The sequence below is a fragment of the Mytilus galloprovincialis genome, chromosome 12, assembly GCF_965363235.1.
Source record: "Mytilus galloprovincialis chromosome 12, xbMytGall1.hap1.1, whole genome shotgun sequence".
Classification (NCBI taxonomy): Eukaryota; Metazoa; Mollusca; class Bivalvia; order Mytilida; family Mytilidae; genus Mytilus; species Mytilus galloprovincialis.
Window position 1 is genome coordinate 37217722 of NC_134849.1, and position 21012 is coordinate 37238733.

Consider the following 21012-nt stretch of genomic DNA (forward strand, 5'->3'; position numbering starts at 1 on the left):
TGTAAAAAGGTTAAAATTTAGTGCCGTGAAATTCACTTCCGGGTTATGGCTGTTCGTCGTCTTCTCAGTTCCAAATTCTTGGAAAAAGTGTCAAAAAATTACTCCCAAGCAACAGTAAGCTATATTTAAAGACTTTTAACAACAGCGTTCAACACAAACTTCTCATTGAAGGTATTAGGTTAATGTGTCTCGTTTCAATTCAATAAAAAGGTGGATATATGATGATATGAATTGAGGACTTTTGATATGAGTTGAGAAATAAACACACAATTTTGAGTTTAACTTTCACTTTAAATCACCTATTGTTGTCATATATCTATTGACCCTCTAAGGATCTATCGTTCCTCTTTTGTCCCTCTATCATACATATATGTCTGTGACCATGGTGACATCCCGATAGTCTGACAACCAGTATTCCAACAGCCCATTACGCCGACAGTATCAGGTCCGTTCCCACCCAATACACTTTCGCACCCTACATGTTCGCACCTCGCACTTTCGCACCCAAGGTCAGTTCGCACCCAATTTAAAATCAAGTTCCAGTTGAATAATAAGAAAATCATGATTGTTGTTTTAAATTGCCTTGATGTAAATACTGCATGTACATACACCTTATCACAATAGGGCTCTTCACGGTTAGTTCGGCCATATTGGATAGGGGGCAGATTTTCATAATAGAGGTAAAAATGGTGTGAAAAATACGGGAAAACATCATTAAAACAGAGCTGTTGCTTGGAAACACACATAGGATTTCCCACACTTTCATACCATTTCCACCTCCTTCCAAAAAATCTGCCCCCTATCCAATATGGCCGAACTAACCGTGAAGAGCCCTATTTAGTCCAGTCTGGGGAAAAACAGTCATTTATACAACTTCCTGTTAGGGTCATGCCGCCGAAAATAGAGGTCATCAGTAGTGAGCTGAGGGAGGAAAAACTTTAGAAAGCGATCATCAAGAAACTTTGATAGAATATGATCCACTTTTTTCGAAATTAAAATTAAAGTAAAAAAATATTTTGTTTGAAGCATTTACGGTAGTTTAAACAGGTCTCATTAAAAAGTTTCATACATGGTGAATTGTTTAAACAGGGTCCCAGATAGCTTCAACTGGATGAAAAAGTTGTGTAATTTTAGAACTTATCCGGAATGGAATAAATAGCGATAAGGTGTATTGTATTGTAAGATTGGCCCCTATGATCTGAAACAATCAAATAAAAAATTATAGCAATACACTAACCAAAATTGATTAATATTTAAGATTTATTCCACCCAAAAATCCTGGTCGTCAGAATCTCACTTTTGTATTTAAAAACAATGATTAAAAATATTTTAACAATACACTATCCAAAACCTGATTAAATTTTTTTCAACACATAAAACAAGTTCTCACTTTACTTTGAGACAATGACAACAACTATACTAATAGGAATACACTGGCCAAAACTTGGTTATAAAGTTATCAAACAAAAAAACCAATAAAAATTGGGCGCGAACGTGTACATGGTGTAGGGTGTGAAAGGGCGCGTACATGATCGGGTGCGAACTCGAATGGGCGCGAATGGACCTGGATTCTACGCCGACAGCCCAATATTCAGACAGCCCATTACTCTGACAGCCCACTATTTTGACAACCCATAACTCTGACAGCCCATTATTCCTACAATGCATCTGTCTTGTGTGTATGGGTAAATTTTCTCTAAAAAGACCAACTCTGTTCGCTTTAATAAAAATTAATATTTAGGGTTGTCTGCTTTGATTCCAATTATTCTTTTCATGCGGGATATTTGATTCATTATATTGGAGTTGATACACATGCTTATTGCAACTGCTCAGTCCTTACCTTCGTCCCTCATTCGTTTTACAGGTCAGGGTATTTTATTTGTCTTTATATTGCATCGGTTGTGTGTCCACTGTCAGTCTGTGCTGTTCTAGTTCGTTGTTCTTCGGTTTTCCCCTTTCACGTATCAGGGGAGTGAGATTTCACCACAATAAACTACATAAATAAATATAGATTACACTACCCGCCCTCGCAACACGTTCTACCCCTTGTGTCACTCAGGCCATAAAAAAGAATAGGTTTGTTTGCCCAAACGCTACCTACCCAGAAAAAAGTTGCCTACTCAAATTCTTTTATTGTCCTGATTTGAAGAAGTTTTTTTTTAATCAGATAGGCATGAAGACTAATAAACACCCGCTACTTCAATTTCTCTTTTTGAAGAAAAAAAAAGAAAATGCCTACCTACCTACCCACTGTCTCAACCTTTGGGTAGGGTTTGGGCAAACCAAAATATTTTTGATTGTGGCCTCATCTGACAATGAGTGTTATTTACATTGATTAAATTGTCACAGAAATAAGGGAATTATGTGGCGTCAGTCAAAATGAGAAAAACAGAGACAAATACATACATAGACATACCCAGATCCTAAAAAATAAGATGACAAATAGGACGAAATATATGCTCAGAAAAGATGAGCAATTACAATTCTCTCTTGGAGTCTCAGGTCCAATACAGCTGATCGAGAATCTAAAACAGGGCCAATACGGAACAACCAGTTCATTACACATTATTGAAATGATTTTAAGAAAATTAAAAACAGAAAGTCATCGAAAGTACAAGAAGTATAAGCCCATGGGCCAATACGGCTTTTTTCCATATTGGCCCTGTGTTTTCCGTTTCAAAACTTTAAGACGTTACAAAACAATGCACATCATTTACCTGTTTATTTTGTGATTTTAATTTAAAAAATATATACAAATGTTTTTATACATAACGATACCACCAAACATTCTAAAGTTAAGTAATGGCGTAAGAAAATTGTGAACGTCCCGTCCTGTATTAGCCCATGGGCCAATACGGTTTTTTTTCGTATTGGCCCTGTTATGCCTGTTCAAAAAGCAATATTAAATTTTGAATTATACCAACAGTGGAACGTTTTCAGTATTGCACATGCTGATTTATCTGTATTAGGGCTTATTTGCTCATATCATTTAATAATTACTCCTATGTCTGAGGTGAATATATAGAATATATATAAAATTCATCTGGAAAAGTTTGTAAACATTATGACTCGTTTTTTTCAGAAGTTGACAGTTTTTATGCGATATAAAATTTAAAATATTTGGACTAGTTTTGTGTCATCAAATAAGATTGCAAACTTGGACTACATGTATGTTTCACAAAATGTCTGATGACTAAAATTAAAATTGATCGGAGGTATTCTGAATCGTTCATGACTTCTAACATGTACAATCAACATAATTTGCCTCCTATTTTAGACAATCTGATTAAAATCAGATTTTCTTTGCTCTGTTAAATACATGTGCAGATTTACTTTTCCTTTGACTATTTTGATTAAAGATCTGAAGACATCTCATCAAGGTTATGTTTGGGTAACCTCTCAAATTCCTAATTTCCATAAAATCTTTGCCTGCATAAAGTTTACGAATTTTTTGCTATGAACTATCAAAAACGTGTAGGGCATTCTTTGCAAGATAACTCATGTTTCAGGATACCAAGCTCTATTTTTTTTGTAAAATTTTCCAAATTTAGCAAATTGTTTTGTTCGTTTTATAAATTAATAAATGGAGGAAATGATTTTATTATCATAAAGTTGAAATTTTTATTCAATTGTGTTACAAATTGTAATCAAAGAACCAGCATGTTGAACATGATGAAGGCCATACAGACAGTTACCTATAGTTGTTAATCATGTTAATATCTGTGTCATTTGGTCTTAAATTTTCCAGCCGTTTGAGTCTTTCATTCTTTTTTTGTAGATTGCTGGTTTTCCCTCATTTGTAAAGATTGTTGAAGTTGGACCAAGAGATGGGCTTCAGAATGAAAAGGTAAGAGAGGGTGGTAAAGGGTTATTTTCGTGCAACATGTTTTGCTATTTTTATTTCACGTGCAGTCGTGGAAACGGTTCGTTATCACCGTGTTTCGTGAAATCGGTAAAAAGATCAACATGCAAGACATTTTTAATTGTTCCTTCATCGTGAAATGGCAATTTTATTTCATGTTCTTCCGTGCAGATACCCCCCCTTTACGCCCCTCGTAAGACTGTTTGATTCATTATTATTAATGTGGTGCATGTTCTGATTTTCATGGATTATTTGGGGTATACATGTATATGGTATAATCATGATAATTGGTGAACCATGAACTTAGATAATCAATGAAATGCAAACTACATAAAGCTTGGTGAGGTACTGATTTTCAGGGATTTGGGAGAGGGTAGAGTGGTATAGATGAACCATGAATTTGAGGAAAAGTAAAAATTCCAAGTGCTTTGTGAGGCTGGTTACTCATGAATTGAATGAATAGTACAAATTCTGAATAGACTTGGTGAGGTTCTGATTTTTAGGTAATTTTGAGGTTATCATGGTTATCGGTGAATCATTGAATGAATAATGTAAATTCCAAATAACTGAATAAGCTTGAATACAGAATTTGTGACATAACTCACATGAGATCAATAGTTTTTTTTTCCTGAATTAAAAAAAAAATGATACCCACAAGTTTAAAAAATGCAGAAAAATGATTCAATAAATATAAGAAAGATGTGGTAAGAGTGCCGATGAGACAAATATCCATCCAAGTCGCAATTTGTTATTTAGTTAACCATTATTTGCATTGTTGCTTGAACTTAATTCAATGCAAATTTAAGATCCTGTCATACAAAAAATTTATTTAAGCATGTCAATATACTTCCATTTTGAAACGCAAAAAAAAAGGTTTAGTTCTCATAATTTGAATATTTTGAATAAGTACTTATATGCTGGTCAGTGGTGAATATGTTCTTGAGTTCTTGAAGAAGACTATTGACCAGTCTCACTAAATGCAATTTTGACATTATTGATATTATTTTCAACAGGCCATAGTTCCAGTACAAACAAAGATTGAGTTTATCAACAAATTATCAGAAGCAGGATTGTCTGTTATTGAGGTCACAAGTTTTGTGTCACCAAAATGGATCCCCCAGGTTTGTTTATATATGTCAAAAATGTCATGTCATGCTTCATTCTAGATTTTAGCAGTCAACAGCCAATCAATGATAGTCACAGGAACCTGTATTACAATTCTCTTTAACAGCTAAGGCCAAATAAAAATATATGTGTGGTTACAGTTAGCCTACTTACCCTTCTTTTTAGTCTAAATAATAGCCTACCTTAAAGATTTTTATGCCCCACCTACGATAGTAGAGGGGCATTATGTTTTCTGGTCTGTGCGTCCGTTCGTCCGTCCGTCCGTCCGTCCGTCCGTCTGTCTGTCCGTTCGTTCGTTCGTCCGTCCGTCTGTCCCGCTTCAGGTTAAAGTTTTTGGTCAAGGTAGTTTTTGATGAAGTTGAAGTCCAATCAACTTGAAACTTAGTACACATGTTCCTTATGATATGATCTTTCTAATTTTAAAGCCAGATTAAACTTTTGACCCCAATTTCACGGTCCACTGAACATAGAAAATGAAAGTGCATGTTTCAGGTTAAAGTTTTTGGTCAAGGTAGTTTTTGATGAAGTTGAAGTCCGATCAACTTGAAACTTAGTACACATGTTCCCTATGATATTATCTTTCTAATTTTAATGCTTATTATATTTTTTATCCAATTTCACGGTCCATTGAACATGGAAAATGATAGTGCAAGTGGGGCATCCGTGTACTTTGGACACATTCTTGTTCATTTTCCATTAAGCACTGTTAAAGTCAGAATGTTGCTCCCATAGACTAAATGTAAAAAATAACATAAAATAAATAAAAATCCCTACCTACCTACCCTAAAAAAAAAATTAAAAGTAACTGGAACCACACATACTATGTTATTTGGCCTAAGGGGCCTTGGTCTTGGTGATCGAAGTGTTATAAGTAGTTACCACTTTTACCACTAGACAGTCAACATTGAGGTTGTGAGTTTGAACCCCTCTCATGTGGGTGCACTTGTCTCTAATTTTAATTGAATAGGATTGACAGTTTTCCTATCAAAGGTCAGTGGTTTTCTCCAGGCACTCTGGCTTTCTCCACCGATAAAAACTGGCAGCTGCCACGTAATAGCCAAAAGCAGTTCTTGAAAGCAGCATTAAAACACATAAAATAAGAATGTATTTAAAAAAAATTGTATAGAACATGTACATGTTTAAGTTTATCATATAGTGGGAAGAGGGAATTTTGAATCACCACAAACAAAACAGCCATCACCAGATACATTATTCAATTTCCTTATACATGTTATACATTGTGAAGAAACTTGGCCCATTATTTATTTTTATTATATCAACACAAACCTGTTCCATTATAAAAATAACAGTTAAAGTGAAGATAGATAATTTTTAAGATTGTCATTTTCATGATTATTATTTTCATGATTATTATTTGTCACAGAAGGCTGCCCATGCAAAAGTGATAACCTATGATTGCTATTATGATAATCATGATTGTTTCTTTGCGACAGATGGCCGACCATACAGAAGTGATGACAGGAATTAAGAGACACCCTGGAGTGATATATCAGGCACTTGTCCCAAATGTTAAAGGATTTCATTCTGCTGTAGGTAAATCAAATGGTTATAGATGTGGTTTATGGAATACATGATTATGGGCCATAACACATCAAATGGTTATAGATGTGGGTTATGGAATTCATGATTATGGGCCATAACACATCAAATGGTTACAGATGTAGTTTATGGAATACATGATTATGGGCCATAACACATCAAATGGTTATAGATGTGGTTTATGGAATACAGAGGATAGAGAATAATTCAATGATTGAATAAAGAATAAAGAAAAATGAGCTGATTTTTTTTTTACAGAAATGAAAAAAAAACCATCCAGACCTGCAGACCTTACCCACTTCATCTACTGTGCCAAATAGAACTAAATGTAGAAAAAAAATTTCAATAGTGTATCTTGATTGAAAAATGTAACTGACAAACCTGTCATCCAACCAACATGACTGCCATTGCTAAAAAAAAAAAAATAACATTGGTTTACTATAGAAGACTATTGGTAATGGGTAATTGTAAAAAATACAATTAAAAATGGTCACAACTTGAAAACTAATTTAAATAATGATAAAGGATCTTCAATAACTACTACAATACTGGGATTACCTGCTTTTAATTTAACTACAGGGCCAAAATAAATCAGACTTTGCCTCAATCATTATTAGGTTATCTAATACTATTCATTATCATTTTAATCTTATTTTACATGATTTCCAAAACCACAGTCATGACAATAGATACAGGGGTTGAAGTCATAAAACTTTGCTCAGTGCTCGGAGCACAAAAATCATACTCGAAACATGAAATCCAGCATTTTGATTGGTTGAATTTCGAGTACGAATACAAAAAACTGACTCGAAAGTTTTATAACCGCAAGGCCAGGTGAGCAATACAGGTGAGCAATAGTATCATACAGGCATTAAAGCTTCCAGTTATCAATAGCAATAACTTGTTAAGGCGAAATTACTCATGATGATCTTAAATTACATGAAAATCTAATATTTTTTTTATTTCAGATAAATGCCAAAGTTAATGAGATTGCTATATTTGGTGCAGCATCAGAATCCTTCAGCAAGTAAGCCAGGACTAATAATATAAGCTGTAATAGATTTATTTGTATACCCCTACTCTAAAAGGACTATGACAATCTGTACATCCAACAATTTTTTTTCTCTCACTCTCAGAAATTACTTAATATTATGACTGTACATTATGTCAGCAGCTCAACAGTGATGATTTGTAAACTTTCAGGATCTGACAGTTAAAACAATTTTTCTGTATGCCTAGCATGATACCTGTGCAATGATTTTAGTTAATGGGATAGAGATCAAAATAAGGGCTGTTCAATTACAACATACATGGGACCAAGGGACGGCACTTTAAAAGAATTTAATCACATATAGAGGAAAATTAAAATTTCACTTACATTCCCATTATGCCAAAAAAATGGTTGACACCCAACCATAGTTGAGATTTGGAAATGCTATCCCTGGGTCTTATGCATGTTTTTTTATAGAACAACCATTATGCAAGCATTCAACTTGTGGTTGCTAGTGATTCGAGAACAGTTAACACTTTCAGAAAATCTATGTGTACTCCTAGGTCTTTTTGTGTGGGTTGTGTACAGCAGCTATATTTTATTTGATTCTCTGTAAAGTTTTGTGGTCATCTCAGTCTCCTCTCATTAACTTCTTTTACCAATGTGGACTCCTATTTTTTTTCAACTCATGATATTTCATTTTCCCGTTGATATTTTTTAAATGGACATATTTACACTTTTGGGAATTAAGGTTAATTTAAAAAAAAAAAATACCCTACATTTGTTTCCTAATAACCTTCTGGCGTTATTCAACAATCACTGTTTGATTTTGACGTCATATGTTTTAAATTGCACTAAAAATTTTACAGGAACTTGTTTTACATTACTTTATGGTAGACTAAATTTGCATATAAGTGTATAAATATATATGTTTTTCTGTAGTGTAAATCTCTTAACTTTTTCATAGAAAAAACATAAACTGCAGTATAGAAGATAGTCTGAAAAGATTTGATGCAGTTCTAGAGGAAGCTAAGAAGACTAATACACCTGTCAGAGGGTAATGTACACTTTAATTCTTGTGTTAAATGTGCCAGTTGAAATCAAATGTATTTTTAGTTAAGAAAATATTTTATATGACAAAACATTTGTACAAAAAAATCTTCAATAATAACCAAAAAAAATTAATTGAAATGATGATAATAGAATAGTGTTAACAAATACTTCCACAAAATCACTATGGTATCTCCATATCAATATAATGGATATATATATTTAAATGTAAAATGAGCCTGTATTCGAAATCATGATACGGAGACATCATGGCAGCTAATCGCCTTGCACTACATCCGATGCACAAGACCACTGGACCACCTAGGCTCTACAATAATGATATATATATATATATATATATATATATACAACTCGTCTAAACATCAACCCAACAATGTTAGATCTGTAAATTTGCTTTCGCAAATTTTTGGTTCTTCCCTTGCCGGGATTCGAACCCATGCTACTGTGATATCGTGACACCAAATCGCCTGCACTGCAGCCGTCCCGCTAGACCACACGACCACCTGGGCTCTCAAAAAAAGAGCTTTCGCTGGCCGTGTGTTACCTTTCCTTGTCAGTTTTAATCTAGCAGCGTACTACAGTACATGATATATAAGGCATGAAGATGTTATTGTTACAGATCAGCTAAATTATCTATAGTAAAGGATCCTACAAATTAATGTAATATACAGTCACAGAAAATAATTATATTTATAAGTACGTCTGAGTCAGTGACAACTCTACAACAGATGTATCCATCGGATCGCCATCAATGATGTTGATACATGGCTGTGTACATAATGTATATACAACTCGTCTAAACATCAACCCAACAATGTTAGATCTGTAAATTTGCTTTCGCAGACGTACTTATATATATATAGATAAACTGACGTGGAAAGGTAACACACGGCCAGCGAAAGCTCTTTTTTTGAGAGCCCAGGTGGTCGTGTGGTCTAGCGGGACGGCTGCTGTGCAGGCGATTTGGTGTCACGATATCACAGTAGCATGGGTTCTAATCCCGGCGAGGGAAGAACCAAAAATTTGCGAAAGCAAATTTACAGATCTAACATTGTTGGGTTGATGTTTAGACGAGTTGTATATACATTATGTACACAGCCATGTATCACCATCATTGATGGCGATCCGATGGATACATCTGTTGTAGAGTTGTCACTGACTCAGACGTACTTATAAACATAATTATTTTCTGTGACTGTATATTACATTAATTTGTAGGATCCTTTACTATAGATAATTTAGCTGATCTATAACAATAACATCTTCATGTCTTATATATCATGTACTGTAGTACGCCGCTAGATTAAAACTGACGTGGAAAGGTAACACACGGCCAGCGAAAGCTCTTTTTTTGAGAGCCCAGGTGGTCGAGTGGTCTAGCGGGACGGCTGCCGTGCAGGCCATTTGGTGTCACGATATCACAGTAGCATGGGTTCTAATCCCGGCGAGGGAAGAACCAAAAATTTGCGAAAGCAAATTTACAGATCTAACATTGTTGGGTTGATGTTTAGACGAGTTGTATATACATTATGTACACAGCCATGTATCACCATCATTGATGGCGATCCGATGGATACATCTGTTGTAGAGTTGTCACTGACTCAGACGTGCTTATAAACATAATTATTTTCTGTGACTGTATATTACATTAATTTGTAGGATCCTTTACTATAGATAATTTAGCTGATCTGTAACAATAACATCTTCATGTCTTATATATCATGTACTGTAGTACGCCGCTAGATTAAAACTGACGTGGAAAGGCAACACACGGCCAGCGAAAGCTCTTTTTTTGAGAGCCCAGGTGGTCGTGTGGTCTAGCAGGACGGCTGCCGTGCAGGCGATTTGGTGTCACGATATCACAGTAGCATGGGTTCTAATCCCGGCGAGGGAAGAACCAAAAATTTGCGAAAGCAAATTTACAGATCTAACATTGTTGGGTTGATGTTTAGACGAGTTGTATATATATAGATATACATATTTGCACTAGAAAGGAAATACACTCAACAGGAGTTGCAATTTCGGGAATAAGGATCCACTCAATAATATATATATATATATAATGTATTTTTATGTTTTGCTTATTTTCTTTTATGTTTTGTATATGAACAGATACGTATCCTGTGTACTTGGTTGTCCATATGAAGGTGACATTGACCCAGAAAAAGTGGCCTGGGTGAGGTTTTTTTATTTTTCTTGTTGAATTTTTTTCAGTAATATAAAAATGAAATTATTGTGTGCATTTAAGATTGAGATTTTGTCATTTTTAGACTCCAATGCGATTTTAATTTTTGCGATATTGAGAAAAATCCTGTTTAATTTATATGGAAATGAAAAATTATAACATCACAATAATTTCTGAATTTACAGTAAATAAATATTTTTATGTTATATTTCAGGTTTCCAAAAAGATGTTAGACATGGGATGTTATGAAATATCACTAGGAGATACCATAGGTGTTGGTACACCAGGTAAAATGAAGACGCTGATATCTACGGTATCAAGAGATGTACCAATAGAGAAGTTAGCAGTACACTGCCATGATACATATGGTCAGGCTATTGCCAATATATTTGCTGCTTTACAGGTGACTAGATTTGTTGCTTAAAATATGCACATAATTTAGACTTTCTGCTTTACTAGTAATATAAACTTAGGCACCAATACTTCATTTTTTAGGGGAAGGGACACAGGTTTTTATTATTAAATTTACAACACTAAAATTTGTCTTAGAAAAATGACATAATTTTGTGAGAAAAAAAAGTATGAGAAGATAGCTCTTATAAAAAGCTTTTAGTAAATGAAAAAAAATGTATTCTCTATTTTTATGCCCAATTTATTATTATCCCCCATTTAGGACCATTATGTTTTCTGGTCTGTGGTTCGTCCATCCATTTGTCCGTCTGTCCGTTTGTCCCGCTTCAGGTTAAAATTTTGGTTGAGGTAGTTTTTGATAAAGGTGAAGTCCATCAACTTGAAACTTGGTACACATGTTTCTTATAATATGATCTTTTTATTATTTTAATGCCAAATCAGAGATTTCCCCCCATTTTCACGGTCCATTGAACATAGAAAATGATAGTGCAGATGGGGTAACCATGTACTATGAACCAGTTGTTGGCATGACAAGGGTTATGTTCTTCTCATATATGTTATGATAGTATGATACTAAACCCCTAACGGGAAGGATTTTGCCTGATGTTCATATGATGAAATCATAATCTTACAGTCAGTTTAATTGAAGTCTGGAGCTGGCAGAGATGGGTTTGATTACTTTCAATGTAATTGATTAATTTACAATTACTTTGTCATTTGTACGATTAAATTAAATTAATGATTACATCATTTCTGAAAGTATCTGATTAAATTAATGATTACATTGGCAAAGTAATCATGATTACATCTGATTACAATGAATTTAGAAACAAAACATTTTGAATGATGTGAATGATAAACGTTCAATATAACTATAGCATTTTTGAGAAAGTATTTTATTTGGTTCAATTATTAAATGATAACTTCAAATTAAACTTCATCTATTTAAATAAACACCAAATTTAACTACATATATATACAATACACTTTATCACCAATGATCTCTGAATTATTTTGAAATAAATTTAAAAAAAGATATATCATAAGAGTTTTTTGTTTGTCTTCTGACCTCTTTCATAATTTATATGTATTCCAAGTTGCAGTTTATGGAAGTTTAAATATGGATGAAATAAAGTTACTGGTTAAAACTATGTTTTAATAGAAATGTTTAACCAAATTGTAAACAGTATGCAAGTACTAAAAATCATTGCATTTTACATGTCCAGTCCATTTAAAAAAAATTCTAAACAACATATTTGTCCAACTTTTAATTTAGTTTGTGCTAATTGGGTAAATTTTCATGTCTGATTTATCTTTTATCATATATATTTCCCTACAGCTATACTCAATTGGTATTACAATTGCAATAAAAACAAACCTTAATTAGTCTCCTTCCTATCAATTCAAAGTTGATAAAAGTCACAAAAATTAACAAAAGATTATAATTCAGGGTTAAAGAAAAGTATTACTTGAATATATATCTATAACAGTTATTATCAAATATTAATATGAAGATCATTATAAAACGATGAATATACATGCATGTACAATATCTTTTACCAAGATAAAAGGTATATAATTGTATTGTATGTCTCTGCTTAGGCTAATGATGACTTTTCAATACTGTAACAGTTTATTGTTTACTGAAGTAGACATGCTTAACGTAACCAAACCATTTTAGTATGTTAAAAATTTATCAAGGTTCATTTAATGACCAAAAACACAATTTTAGAATTTTTTTCATTGTAATCAGAATGTAATCAAAAAGTAATTATAATTACAGGGTATTTTGAAAAGTAATTGATTAAATTAAAGTACATGTAATCAGATTTTTGGCTGATTAATGATTACACTGATTACTTGAAAAATTGTAATCAATTACAGCTGATTAATGATTGCGTACAATTACAATTACCCCAGGTCTGGGAGCTGGCATGTCAGTTAACTGCTAGTAGTCGGTTGTTATTTATGTATTATTGTCATTTTGTTTATTTTCTTTGGTTACATCTTCTGACATCAGACTCGAACTTCTCTTGAACTGAATTTTAATGTGTGTATTTTTATGCGTTTACTTTTCTACATTGGCTAGAGGTATAGGGGGAGGGTTGAGATCTCACAAACATGTTTAACCCCGCCACATTTTTGCGCCTGTCCCAAGTCAGGAGCCTCTGGCCTTTGTTAGTCTTGTATTATTTTAATTTTAGTTTCTTGTGTACAATTTGGAAATTAATATGGCGTTCATTATCACTGAACTAGTATATATTTGTTTAGGGGCCAGCTGAAGGACGCCTCCGGATGCGGGAATTTCTCGCTACATCGAAGACCTGTTAGTGACCTTCTGTTGTTGTTTTTTTCTATGGTGGGGTTGTTGTCTCTTTGGCACATTCCCCATTTCCATTCTCAATTTTATTTTATTACACAAACATTTCTTAAAAACAAATTCTCTGAATCTTCTCCCTTTCATTCACCTCAAGCTGGCATGAAATATCCAACAGTGCTGAAATTTGCATTAAACATCAATCAATCAATACAATCAATCAATCAATCAATACAATCAATCAATTCAATCTTTGCCATCTTTTTCTATTTAACAGATGGGTATCTCGGTGGTGGACAGTTCCGTAGCAGGTCTTGGAGGATGTCCATATGCCAAAGGTGCCAGTGGAAACGTATCCACAGAAGATGTAGTCTATTTAATGCATGGTTTATCAATTAAAACAGTGAGTTATAATTTTGTTATTGTTATTCTCATTAGATGAATGAGGATATGAAAAATGATTTTTATGAAATATAAATTCATATTTATTAGGGTCTTGATTTATATATTAGGGTCTTGACTTTGAATGAAAACAAATATACAATTATTGACTGTTCTGCGCACAGTGAATAATAATTTCTTTCCTTATTGGAGATTAATAACATAGATTTGACTTACTAATATATATATTAATTGATTTTGCCATGTGGGAGCAATATTTGTGAAAGGATTCTTTTTTTATCTCTACTGAATCTATGTCATAAATTAAGGAGATGTGGTATGATTGATAATGAGACCCACCACAGTTCTCAAAATAGGCCCCTTTACAGTTATTTCGGTCATATTGTATAGGGGGCAGATTTTTACAATGGAGGAAAAAATGGTCTGAAAAATATGGGAAAATTTCATTAAAACAGAGCAGTTGCTTGGAAACATGCATAGGATTATCTCTACTATTATACTATTTCCTTTTCTTTCAAAAATATCTGCCCCTATTCAATATGGCTGAACTAACCATGAAGTGGCCTATTAGCACAGGACCAACGGGACATGTCCTGTAAAAATAAATTTGGTCCTGTAGATTTTGATAAGAAAAATTTGAAGAATTTTCAATTTGGTAATTCTTTTGTAGTCAACTTACTACAAACTTACAAACTCTGCATTCGATTGTTAAATTGAATTGACTTGTTTAATTAATTTCTTGTGCTCTCGATGGCCACCTTGGTCTAAATAAATTATCTACAAATATCAGTAGCCTGCCCAACAACTATAACTAGCCTGTTAACATTGAGGCATTGAATTTGAATTCTGCATTTGGCAGGTGCTTTTGACATTATTATTTTACCTCATTAAGTCTCCAGTGGCGAGTTGTCTCACTGACAATCAGTAACCTAAACTTCTTCTTTTGAGAAAACCCTACAGCTTTGAATTATTTTATTTTTTTCTATTTTCAGGGTGTTAATATACAAAAGTTGATAGACGCTGGTAATTTTATATCGTCTGCTATAGGACGACAAACTCATTCCAAAGTGGCACAAGCAACAAAATCAAGTCTATGAAATAATTAATTTCTAGATCTGTTTTCTGAATTGTGCAATCTGTGAAAAGTAAACATCATCATCTGTGACTGGCTGTCACATACATTTGCCGCAGTCCAATGTAAAAATGTGGACTTTAATGAGTCTATTTGTGTGAGATCTAATATCACATACAGTCACTACAGTCCTCTGTGAAAATGTGGACTCTAATGAGTCTATTTGTGTGGGGTTTAATATCACATACAGTCGCTGCAGTCCTTTGTGAAAATGTGGACTTTAATGAGTCTATTTGTGTGAGATTTAATATCACATACAGTCGCTGCAGTCCTTTGTGAAAATGTGGACTTTAATGAGTCTATTTGTGTGAGGACTAAACCTAAAGAGCACAAAATCTATGCAGGACAGGACTGAAATGGGTTGGACCAGTGAACAATCAAAAGTGACTAACCTCTCATATTCATAAAGATCAGTATAGAGCCAGATTAGATGTCTGATACCAGCAGGCCTGAAGCCAGGATGTTTCTGGGGGCCAGGGTTAATTGGAAGCATGTCCATATGACTTTGATAGTAAAATGTTTTACCCTAAGCTTACAAATCAAAAATAAAATAGTAAACAAAATTATTTAATTTGAAAAAATATAATTCAATCTAATTTTGTCTCCCATATTCTTTCATTTTATTGGGTTTTTTTAGGGAGTGGGGGATAATCTATGTTTGTGAGTTATGGGTACATGTATTATTTTTGTATTAACAAACTGATTTCAAGCAAAGTTCAAAGTTATTCATATATCATTCATATCTCATGTTTTAGGCATTTACTATATCATATGTATATATATTGTTTTCATGCCAGTTGATAGCTTATGGGTTAATTTTCTATGAACAAATGGGCCTATTTTGTCAAGGTTTTTATACATTTCATTTTTAGGGTGACCTAAAATTATGCAAGTTAAGATATGGTTGATATTTTGTTATTATTTTGAATCTTTTGATAAATGTTACATACATAAACATAAATGTGTTCAAAAACATAAAAAGTTTGGTGTGTATGGTGTGTCAGAAATAATAAATGTTACATGAGTTTGTTTTTTTTTTTACCCTGGCCTGTATGGCCTGAAGCTGCAAATCCTATCCAGTTCTTCAGACAAAATTTCACATATCATTTTCATTGCATATAAGACAATAACTATCACTAGAATTTTACCAACAAAATTTTCACCTTTTAAGGTAGCACTACAGTCTAACAGTGATTAACAGTGATTTTTTTAAGATATTTTTTTTTATCATATCACAACAGGGAGTAAATTGATAATGAACTTATGTAAATAAAAGCACATAGTAATAAATCTAAATATATAGGCATTTAGGAGGGACTAATATGTCAATCATCTGTTAATACCAGTGTCCAGCTGTTAATCCCTGACCACAAGGTAAATAGTGTGGTCTTATCTCATTGTATCATGTGTATTGCAACAAATGTAATTTATATAACATGGATGTAAATAAAGAAAAGGGGAAAGTTATGAAAAAGAGAAAGTCTAAATGGAAAAGATCTAGCCAAAATGAACAAAACTATATATATATGGATGTGTGAAAGCATCTTTGAAAGCCTCTGACCTTTAAACGTTTAAGGTTCTTACTACAAATAAGAAGAATATGTCTTCTGTTAGGAGTTTAATGCACTTTAACCAATTTTAAGTTTATGTGAAATTTTTCAATTCCAAAAACTCAAAAATCATGTGGGACAGTCTATTTTCAGGAAAGGATGGTCTTGATCTTTTTTTGAACATGTCTTTTATTGCATAATTTTAATGTTCTAGCTAATTTCATAGCATATTTCTTTTTAAAATACAAATGAAAATGATTCTTTATAGTGATAATAATGATGTTAGATATTGATTATATGAGGCTGGTTATTCCTGTTCTCTTATCTTAGACTGTCTGGACAGAGGCGGAGTTTTGTCTATATTTAATTACTACATTATAGATGTCGGTCAAATCTGTGACGTCAAACTCCCGCCAAATGCCAATTTAGTGTTGTTCAGTGCACATATAATTCAAAATTTACATTATTAGAGCATCAAAGACACACATTGTGTGGTTCTATTGATAACATAATGGTGTCTGCTGTCAGAACACTCCTGGGGTGTTCTCAGTGGAATGTTTGTATTTATGATGCATTTATAGGGGTTCTAAGGGGCAAATTAAGTTTTTATATCTATAGTCATTTCTCAGAACAATTTTACATGAGAATAGTTAGCAAAAAACTCAAATAGAACTTTATGGGTACCCCTTTTGGTTTGCCTTTGATATATGTGAATTAAAGGGAGTATTTACTGTTTCCCAGTTTTTGGATAATTTGTTTCTAAATGAATTTATTGGTGTCCAAAGATGAAAGGTGAAATGAGGTTTGGCACCAAGCAGTTAAATCAATATATCTTCTTACTTGAGGCATATATCAAAAATCTGAGACACAGTTTTGTATATTGTGTTTGATTGATTAAAGTGATGAAAACAAATTACACTAGCATTTGACCTGAAGGTGACATTTTCATCCAAGTTGGAAGACCACTCTTTGGCAATTAATGAGTTATTATTTGAGTTTTTTATTATACCAAAAGTAAATTTTAAATATCTATAGTTTAAGAAGTAGTAATGTTTTAGCTTTATAATGAGTTAAAGATTTTAAAAATCCATTGAATAGTTTGGGAGAAATTAATCTTTAAAGACTATTGGTTGGTGTCAGAACATTTTGACTGTAGTGCTACCTTAAACTTGTGTACAAACTTTAGTAACCATGCTACCTCAATGTTCCAAACTATTCTATAGACACACCAAATAAAAAAAGATAAGTACTTTGAAACAACCAAGATATATGTTTATGACTCAGATTTTTATACGACCTCAGAAATTGAAAATTTTTTGGTCATATAAATTGGTATGACGTTGGTGTTGTCGTCGTCGTCCAAAGACATTTGGTTTTCGCACTATAACTTTAGTATAAGTAAATAGAAATCTATGAAATTTAAACACAAGGTTTATGACCATAAAAGGAAGTTTGGGATTGATTTTGGGAGTTTTGGTCCCAAAAGTTTAGGAATTAGGGGCCAAAAAGGGCCCAAATAAGCATTTTTCTTGATTTTCGCACAATAACTTTAGTAAAGTAAACAGAAATCTAAGAAATTGTAACATAAGGTTTACGACCACAGAAGGAAGGTTAGGATTGATTTTGGGAGTTTTGGTCCCAACAGTTTAGGAATTAAGGGCCAAAAAAAGGTCCCAAATAAGCATTTTTCTTGGTTTTTGCACAATAACTTTAGTATAAGTGAATAGAAATCTATGAAATTATAACACAAGTTTTATGACCACAAAAGGAAGGTTGGGATTGATTTTGGGAGTTTTGGTCCCAACAGTTTAGGAATTAGGGGCCAAAAGGGTAAAAAATTAAACTTCGTTTGATTTCATTAAAAAATGAATTATTTGGGTTCTTTGATATTCCAAATCTAACCGTGTATTTAGATTCTTAATCTTTGGTCTTGTTTTCAAATTGGTCAACATTAAGGTCCAAAGGGTCCAAAATTAAAATTTGTTTGATTTCATCAAAAATTGAATATATGGGGTTCTTCAATATACTGAATCTAACCATGTATTAAGATTTTCAATATTTCGGCCCGGTTATCAAATTGGTCCACATTGAGGTCTAAAGGGTCTAAAATTGAGCATTATTTGATTTCATCGAAAATTTAATTCTTGGGGTTCTATGATATGCTGAATCTAACCATGTATTTAGATTTTGGATATTGGACCATATAAATAGTTAAATGTCCAATTTATTTAAGTTTAAGTTCTTAGACCACATTCATTCTGTGTCAGAAACCTATAATGTGTCAACTATTTATTCACAATCCTAATTCAGAGCTGTATCAAGCTTAAATGTTGTGTCCATACTTGCCCCAACTGTTAAGGCTTTGACCTATGCAGTCGTATAAAGCTGCGCCCTGTGGAGCATCTAGTTTTTATTACTGCAATGAAGTGTAGGATTGATTTCCTACAACTGTCAAATATAGGGGTTATTTTTGTACAACCCATTTTTGTAAGAAACCGTATGTGACATACTCTGATTTGGTTCTAATACACCTGCAAAGGGGGCAAAAGATACCAGAGGGACATTCAAGCTCATAGATAGAAAACAAACTGACAACTCCATGGCTAAAAAATAAAAAGACAAACAGACAAACAATAGTAAACAAGACACAACATTAAAAAACTAAAGACTAAGCAACACAAACCCCACCAAGAACTGGGGGTGATCTGCGGTACTCTGGAAGGGTAATCAGATCCTGTTGTGTTGCAAATGAACATGGTGAAGGTTCCACATTGCATAAGACTATGTTTTTACTTATAGAATATTTTATGGTGAGGTTTTGGAGTTTATGTAACATGTGTAAGATGTTCCTTGGTGTTTTCCCTACGATACGAGAAAATATTTTGCCCCAGAACACCAATTTATCTTTTCATGTAAGACTCAATAGCTCATAAAGAGTCATTTACCAAAATTTAAGCAGATTCTAGATTTTTTTCTTTTTATTTAAGACTCAAGTAATACCTTTGCAAATATACATGATATAAGGTAAAAGTCTGAGGCAGCCTTTTTCCTACCATATTTTAAAAATCAATTTTAAAATATCTTGAAAAGGAGCTCCATGACCTATCAATATTTTAGCTTATTTTGTTCCTTTACTAATGCTCCTCCCACTTTAAATTCTTGATTTTTTTTTTAAATGTCTACTAAGTACATCCTTAGGTCACACAAATAGTTCTCTTTATAAAAGCTTGTATTTGCATTGGCAGATCCAGGGGGAGGGGTTGGAACCCCCCTTTTTTTGTCCATTGAATGGGGACATATAGTTGGAACCCCCCTTTCAAAATGGCTGGATCCGCCCCTGCTTTGTGTTATAAGAATAAAGAGATTTGGTATGTTTTCGGAGAGAGTTTAAATGAAGTTGATGTTATCAGATTATTACTTGGCATTTTTCATATCGCATGTATAATCAGCCCAAGAGCTGCATGGCTCGAGGGCTGATAATACATGCGGTATGAAAAAATGACGGTATGATCTTTTTTATCATATGCTTCAACAACAAGATTCATGTATGATTGATCCTTTTAGGGACGACACCAAAAGATCAATGTAAGATAAAAAAAAAACTTAATTCAAATAGTTTGGGGGTGGTGGGTTTAACTGCTGCAAGATGTGGTTATCCGACATTGATTTTTACATGTGGTTATCCGACATTGATTTTTACATATATCTACTTTTCCCAAATTAAGTTAAGAGGGGGGTGGGGGATCAGTGAAAAAAAACTATGTGAATTAAGTTTTTTATCCTTCAATGAACTTTTGATGTCGTCCCTTACGTGGTTCCCAAATATAAGATCAAAGAGTGAAAAGTTCATGGACGTCGGACCCCAAATTTAGTATATTCGATATGAAATATTTTTACCATATGCCTCAACCTGAGACTACTATAACTGTGTACTAATTAATCTGGAATTATACGATGGGGTGACATGCCTTTTGATTTTTACGGGAGACTAAGATGAATATTTTTATGTGTAATCTCTGTCCTGGATTTTTTTTCTCAGTATTTTCGGTCCTGCCCTTTTTTCATTATTTAATCCTGATTTTTTTTACTCGGGGTTTTTTTTTTTTTTTTTTTTTTTTTTTTGGCAAAGTGTGATCAAGTGTCTCATCCTTGTTTTTTTTACTCCAAACTTCTGTCCTGCCTTTTTTTGCAATTTTCATCCTATTCTTAACAACACCCAATGATACATTTATACAACAACATATAATTCATTTTGAAGAATAAATCCGATCATGGGACAACAATTAAGTGGCAAAACATGAAACATGCAACCATCTTATTTAATGATATAAAACCAAAAGTACAGATCGAAAAAAAAGCTATAACAATATATAATTATACGTGAGCGTCTGTCTGCCACACGATTC

General features: G+C 33.2%; 1 protein-coding gene across 1 annotated transcript; it reads left to right on the plus strand.

Moving 5' to 3' along the window:
• Positions 1 to 8: 8 nt before the first annotated feature.
• Positions 9 to 16081, plus strand: LOC143053442 (hydroxymethylglutaryl-CoA lyase, mitochondrial-like). Its single transcript, XM_076226231.1, has 10 exons — positions 9 to 114; positions 3779 to 3847; positions 4876 to 4983; positions 6442 to 6537; positions 7516 to 7574; positions 8506 to 8595; positions 10722 to 10785; positions 11009 to 11197; positions 13800 to 13925; positions 14917 to 16081. Exons 1-10 carry the CDS (start codon positions 46 to 48, stop codon positions 15019 to 15021), a joined length of 975 nt encoding a protein of 324 aa, XP_076082346.1. The 5' UTR covers positions 9 to 45; the 3' UTR covers positions 15022 to 16081.
• Positions 16082 to 21012: the final 4931 nt, after the last annotated feature.

Excerpts from the sequence above, each read along its gene's own strand:
- LOC143053442 (XM_076226231.1), top strand. The coding sequence starts at position 46 with ATGGCTGTTCGTCGTCTTCTCAGTTCCAAATTCTTGGAAAAAGTGTCA. Across the intron at positions 115-3,778 it reads AAAATTACTCCCAAGCAACA|ATTGCTGGTTTTCCCTCATT; the intron begins GTAAGCTATATT and ends CTTTTTTTGTAG. Across the intron at positions 10,786-11,008 it reads ACCCAGAAAAAGTGGCCTGG|GTTTCCAAAAAGATGTTAGA; the intron begins GTGAGGTTTTTT and ends GTTATATTTCAG.